The sequence below is a fragment of the Rhinopithecus bieti genome, unplaced genomic scaffold, assembly GCF_001698545.2.
Source record: "Rhinopithecus bieti isolate Rb0 unplaced genomic scaffold, ASM169854v2 scaffold_7870, whole genome shotgun sequence".
Taxonomy (NCBI): domain Eukaryota; kingdom Metazoa; phylum Chordata; class Mammalia; order Primates; family Cercopithecidae; genus Rhinopithecus; species Rhinopithecus bieti.
Genome location: NW_016805645.1, coordinates 645,906 through 652,925, shown reverse-complemented (window position 1 = coordinate 652,925; position 7,020 = coordinate 645,906). Strand labels below are relative to the sequence as shown.

At 45.6% G+C, this 7,020-nt stretch overlaps 1 protein-coding gene across 1 annotated transcript in view; it reads left to right on the top strand.

The window, feature by feature from the left end:
• Positions 1-639: 639 nt before the first annotated feature.
• Positions 640-7,020, top strand: part of DGKE (diacylglycerol kinase epsilon) — a 30,743-nt gene continuing 24,362 nt past the window's right edge. Inside the window, exons 1-2 of the mRNA XM_017873114.1 lie at positions 640-832; positions 1,354-1,835. Coding sequence (XP_017728603.1) covers positions 1,372-1,835 — 464 coding nt within the window. The 5' untranslated portion in view covers positions 640-832; positions 1,354-1,371. The remainder of the gene's footprint in view (positions 833-1,353; positions 1,836-7,020) is intronic.

The window sequence follows — 7,020 nt, the reverse complement described above, 5'->3', positions numbered from 1 at the left end:
CGGCTCCCGCTGCTCCCCTTTCTCCCCGGCCTCGGGCGCTGGCGGGCGCGGGCGGCGGGGTGGTGGATGGAAGGCCCGCCCGCCACCGGAGGGAGCGGAAACCGCGGCCGGGCTCCGGGTCAGCGGCGATGAGCGGGCGGCTACCCCGCTCGCCCTAGGCCTCCGCGCCTGCCCGCCGGTCCTCAACGGAGGAGCGCTCGGGTCTGCGCGACTGCGGCCGCCGCACCTCCCTCAGCCCGCCGCGGCCATGGCGGGTGGCGGTGCCGCGCAGGCCTCATTAGGCCTCATTCTGCCTCAGGCCGCCTCGCTTCCCAGTCGGCGTAAGCTTCCGCGGCGGCGGCGGCAGTATAGGCTAGAGGTTCGGCTCATGCCGGGGGCACTGGTGTCCGCGCCAGGCGCGGCTCTCCCCCGCCGCGGCACTCCAGAATTTTCTATGATTACGAGTTTTTGGCGTTCAACTCTCCATCATCTCAAAAGCCCCACTGTTACTCCACTCCCTTCCCCTAGGCCCCGCCCCCAGCCGCAGTGCCCTGCCCCTTCCATCCATCTCCAGCCTCCCCCACGGCCCCGCCCCCTCAGGCCGGTCCGTCTCCCCTCCCACCTCACACCTCCGCCCCGCCCGTCAGCCCTGGCTCCGCCCAACCAGGGGCTCGCAGCCGCAGGCCCCGCCTCCAGCTCGCGGCCCCGGGCGCCCGGTCGGCGTGCGTGCGGCTGGAGCCTCAAGCGTTTCCCCCCCGCCCCGGCTTCATCGCCGCTGGCTGCCCAGCGTTGCACTCCTCTTGGGCGAGGGCTGCCAAGGCCTGGCCAGGAGCCGCGCCTCCGCTCGCGCGAGGTAGGCCTCGAGGACCAGCGCGGCGCAGGTCTCCGGAAGCCTCCCGAGAGGGGCGAGGGCGCCGGGCCGTGCGTGGGGGCGGGTGGGGCCCGGGAGGAGACTGCGCCCCGGAGGGGAGTGCGAGGCCTGGGCCGACGGTTACGGGCGCCGACCGGCGTCGCGTGGCCTGAACGCCCGGCCTTTCGGTGGAGGGCAGCTTGCCCCTGTGTGTTGCGCCCTTTCGTGGATCAGACCGGCGGGGAGGTGAGGCGGCGGCGGCGACGACAGCAGCAGCCACCTTCGGCTCCTGGACGCGCTCCCGAAGTGGGGAGGGTTGGGGAGTGGGGACTAGAGCGTGACGGCTGGACGTCGCCTTCTCGGCGCGGCAGGTCCCAGGCGACTGGGGTACGAGGCACAGTGCCGCCCTCGGGAGAGCGGAGCCACCTGGACCGAGGGCGCCCGGGTTGGCCCCAGAAAGGCAGGAGGGGAGCGGGGAAGGGATGGCGAGCCCGGGGTGCACCTCCTGTTTCTTTCCTCGTTAGGTATCGTCCTTGGAGAAGATGGAAGCGGAGAGGCGGCCGGCGCCGGGCTCGCCCTCCGAGGGCCTGTTTGCGGACGGGCACCTGATCTTGTGGACGCTCTGCTCGGTCTTGCTGCCGGTGTTCATCACCTTCTGGTGTAGCCTCCAGCGGTCGCGCCGGCTGCTGCACCGCAGAGACATCTTCCGCAAGAGCAAGCACGGGTGGCGCGACACGGACCTGTTCAGCCAGCCCACTTACTGCTGCGTGTGTGCGCAGCACATTCTGCAGGGCGCTTTCTGCGACTGCTGCGGGCTCCGGGTGGACGAGGGCTGCCTCAAGAAGGCCGACAAGCGCTTCCAATGCAAGGAGATTATGCTCAAGAATGACACCAAGGTCCTGGACGCCATGCCCCACCACTGGATCAGGGGCAACGTGCCCCTGTGCAGTTACTGTATGGTTTGCAAGCAGCAGTGTGGCTGTCAACCCAAGCTTTGCGATTACAGGTATGGTCTTCGTGGACACTCACTGTCCCAGAATGCGCCGTGGGAGTCAGGATTTCATAGAGTGGTGTAGAGGCCTGCTTTAGTCTCTGCTGAGGACCTAAACTCGTTTTGAGGAAGCAAGCTAATAAATAAACATCCCTGAGTTTGTGCAAGCGTGGCAGCTTTGCAGTAGTCATTTGTTGAGATGATGCGTCCAGCCTCCACTCCTCAGCCAGCCTGCCCTTTTGGGTGATAAAACTTGGCTCCTAACGTTAATACAGAGGTTTCTAAGTGGTGCTTGCTTCATGGCCACTGTAGATTTTAGCGTTTGTCCCTATTGATTATTTCCTTATTTTAAATAAGGAAAAATGAAATATGGACAAATTAACTTTTCCCTTCAGCCGCAAAACTGGTGGGTCACAGGTTTTGTTCTATGAACGTGCAGTGAAAACAAGTGTCATTCCAAGGCAGCACTTTTATATCTTTTGCTAATATAGTTGTTGGTATCATAGCGAAATATACTCAAAAAGAACACTGAAAGGAATATTCCTTTTGACGTTTGGTCTTTCAGGACATGTTGAATCTTAGATAAGTGACCTTGATTAAGCCAAGAATATTTTAATGTATTTTATATACACACTGGACAACACATTTTTGTCCTTAAATATTGTATGAAAATAGGTGAAGATGTCCTTTGCTGATGTTGGAAATTAGTAAAAGAGAATGCTGCTTTGCAAATGATCTCTTCTAACTCAGTTCACAGTTGAGAAAATTAAAGCCCGTTAGGTCCACTCTGGTAAAATAGGACTGGCCTCCAGGATTTCCAGCTCCGAACTAGCACCTAGCCTCCTTTGAGCCTTAAGTCTGGACATCATCATTGTAATGGGTTTTATTTCTGGCAAGTAGAAAGGCCCATAAACATGCTTAAGAAATGAAATAGGCAGTAAATAGGAAGCTGCTTTTTAATTTTTTTAATTTTTTTTTGCAGAAATTATTTGATTAGCATGAACGCTTTTATAATGTCAGTACCTGTTTTTAAGTCTTATTTTAAATAATTTTACAGATTATCAAAGAGGCTTAATAATAAATTTTCAAAATAATATATTCTAGCCAACTACAAAGTTTTGTAACCATGCATTTTTATTTGGTATTTTTAAAAATTAAATGCTATCCTTCTGGCATCAGTGAGAGCCAAGTTAGCAGGGACCTTAAATAAATTTCATAGTGAATTGAGTATTGTTCTATTTCCTTCCCTTCTCTGGCGTAGCCTCCAGCAGTCTGTGTCTGTGCAGAATTGTATTAAAAATAGTTTCCATAAATAACGGTATTTCAAATACTCGTGAACACATAATCATAGTGCTTCTGATCCTCCACCCAAATGAGCTTTCTAAAAATGCAAATCTGATCAAGTCCCTGCTCTGCCTAAAACCCTTTAAATTGCTCCCCATCATGTAAGCTGATTGTTTTACAGTGTAAACCCCCAAGTGCTTATTCACAGGGTACATAAGGTCCTAGTACTCTCTGGCCTCTGTCCTTCCAGTTTTATCTAACACCACCTGCATTAAACTTTATGCACCAGCAACACCAAGCTTCTTGTAATTTCCTTAAAATATCAGGCATTTTCTGACATTTCTGCCCCTTTGCTCAAAGCTTTCCTCTCTTAATATTCTTCTGGCTAGCTTCTAGGCACCCTTAAAGACCCGTCCCTGTCCTTGTCCTTTCCTCCAGGAACTCTTGCCTGATCTACTCACCTTCCCTCCTCCCCAATTTTCCTTTTGGTGATAACATAATATCCTATATCTCAGTGGTTCTCAAAGTAAGGTCCCTAGACCAGCAGCATCAGCATCTCGTCAAAATCTGTTAGAAATGCAAATTCTAGGGTTGCTAGATTTAGCAAATAAAAATAAAATATTTCAGTATTTGGAGCATAAAAAGCATTTGTTGTTTCTCTGAAATTCAAATTTAACTAGGCATTGTCTTTTTTTGTTTGTTTGTTTTTTGTTTTTTTTTTTCCTGGCAATCCTAGCCCAACCCCAGAGCTACTAAATCAGAAACTTGGGCTGGACATCAGCAGTCTTGGTTTTAACAGGCCCTACAGGTCCTTCTAAAGATGGAGAACCACTGCTATATTTACATATCTTTAAAAACATGCACCTCTGTGTCTTAATTTTGTGTCCTCCCATTGAGCACACTGAATCTTTGTGATAATAAATTTTCTTTTCCTCATTAGTGCATTTTTACAGAGTACCCCTTACCCCATAATAGAAATTGTCTCTGTGTAATTTAGGAGATATTTATTATTCCCAGGAGAAGAGACCACAGTGGCCTAAAGTTGTACATATTCTACAATGTTCTGAACTGATTTATGTTGGCCAGTAATTTTATATAGCATTACAGTCTCCTGTGACCTTCTGTAGGAATGAGATACTTTGGAACGAGAAACAAAATAAATAGTTACTTAGAACCTTTAAACACAGACCAGACAGTCCTTTGGTGAATTTCATCTAGCCCTGAGGAGGGCTCCTTCCCTGTCTGCATCTCATTCTTAGGGAAATGAGTGAACTCTGCAGACAAGTTAGCATTTCAACGGACACTAATGAGAGATGATGACTGAGTTTAAAGCCTGCCGAATAAGTGAGAAAGGCCCTTTAATTTATACTCATTCAGTCATTATACTTATTGAGCATCTATTTTTGTACTAGACACTAGTAGTAGTAGATTTTTTCTTTTTGTGTGTTCCTGTTTCTACCTCCAACCACTACAATGTATTTCTGCACCTGGTATCTTATTTCCCTATTCTTCTTTTTCTTTTTCTTGTCTCTCCTCTGACTAAAATAGGGAATTAGGTTATATTTTTACATATTCAATATATTTATTAAATGAACCTTTGTTTCTTGTAGCGTTCTCTCTCATTAAGAGAAAAATAAATTGCTTTTAACTTATAGGACTTTTTATTCATTACATCTACCCCACACCCCACACACAATTACTGTGATTAGTAAAACAAAGCTGCCAACTCGCAGAAGGCAGTTACATTGGCTTCAATGTAATTAGTCTCAGCTTTGATCATAAATTTTGTTTCTATATTCTATTGGTGTATTCATTTCATTAATTATCTGAAACAGTGAAAGATATCAAATCATCTTCTAGAGCAGAGGTGGGCAAACTTACTGTAAAGAGCCAAAATAATTTTCAGCTTTCCCAACCGTTTTGTCTGTCATAATTACTTAACTCTGCCATAGTTGCAGTCCAAAACCAGCCATGGACAATACATACATGAATGAGCTTACCTGTGTTCCAGTAAAACTTCATTCACAAAATCAGATGGCAGACATATTTGCAGTTTGCAGAACCCTGTTCTAGTGAATCTCATAAATGACCATCTCAACTTTATGTATAATTCAGCTGCCTCCTTCAGCACACTAAAGAAAAGAGGTATTGTGGACAGGTAATTTTTTAGAGAAAATAAGCCTTGTTAAACCTTTTTTTTTTTTTCCAATAAAGCAGTCATACTCTTGCACAAGAGCGGCATATAAATTCATGAGCCATTCTGTATTTTCATATGAAGGAACTTTCTAGAGTAATGTTCTGTATCTTGATAAGGGTTTTAGTTACATATGTTCATTTATCAAAACTCAGGAAGTATATACATACATTTCATTGTATGTAAAGTTTACATCAAAAGGAAAAAACAAATCATGAATTGTAGGTAGTGATAAGCCTATTTGCTGATGTATTTAGGAAGTATTCTGATGTCTTCAGGTTACTTGGAAATGTACTAAAAATAAGATGGATTAATGGATGGATAGAAATGTGACAAAGCAATTACAGAAAGATGTTAATGGTAGAATGTAGGTGGTAGGCATACCTGTAAAAAATATTTTAAGTAAAATATTTTAAAAGTAAACTATTCTTCTAGAATATATTTGCTGAAATATTGAAGGGTGAGATCTCATACTGTCTGCAGTTTACTTTCAAATGATTCAGCAAAATATGAGTTTATATGGAAAGAGAATATTGCGGGAGAAAATGTTCATTAAGAATCAGCGTGAAGGATGGGCTTAGGGTATTCATTTTGCTATCCTCTTGACTTCTCTGAAAGTTTGAAATTTTTCAAAAGAAAAAGAAAAAAGATAAGCTGTTACCCAGTGACATGATGCTAAAGCTGAAATATCAACACATGTTAGTAATGTCTTATCTTCCCAGTGAGTTTGAAATCTAGGTTGTTAAATACTAATTACAACATATGTAAAGACAATAGGCTTCAGGTTTGAATATGGTATTTCTAAAGAAGAATGTAATACTGAGTAGTAAGTGTTTTATTTTATTTTGTTTTTTGAGACAGGGTCTTGTTGTATATTGCCCAGGCTAGAAGACAGTGGCATGATTATGGCTCACTGCAGCTTCAGCCTCCCAGGTTCAAGCAATCCTCCCACCTCAGCCTTCCAAGTACCACACCATGCCTGACAATTTTTTTTTTTCTTTTTTGTAAAGATGGGAATATCACCCTGTTGCCCAGGCTGGTCTCAAATTCCTGGGCTCAAGCAATCCTCCCATGTTGGCCTCCCAAAGTGCTGGGATTACAGGCATAAGCCACCATGCCTGGCCCTATTAAGCATTTTAGCTGTACCTTTATGGAGCAAAGGCTTATAATAGCTATTATATTGGTTAAAATAATCTTTTCTGGGCTGGACGAAGTGGCTCATGCCCATAATCCCAGCACTTTGGGAGGCCGAGGCGGGCGGAGTTCAAGACCAGCCTGACCAATACGGAGAAACCCCATCTCTACTAAAAATACAAAATTAGCCAAGTGTGGTGGCACATGCCTGTAATCCCAGCTACTCGGGAGGCTGAGGCAGGAGAATCTCTTGAACCCAGGAGGCGGAGGTTGCCGTGAGCCGAGATCACAGCATTGCACTCCAGCCTGGGCAACAAGAATGAAACTCCATCTCAAAAAAATATAATAATTATTATTGTTTCTGAAATTTGTGAGAATTTAGTAAATGATAAATGTTCTGTCACAAATTATTGGGGATAGAAAAGATGGTTTTATGAATCGTGTTAGGACAAGTGCTTTTTGGGGGAGGGGAGAAGGTTAACCCTTCATAATATACCAGATTAATTATGGGTAGATTAATGCAGTGGTTTATTTTTTGGTTTTGTTTTTTTTTTTTTTTGAGACAGTCTCACTCTATTGCTCAGGTTG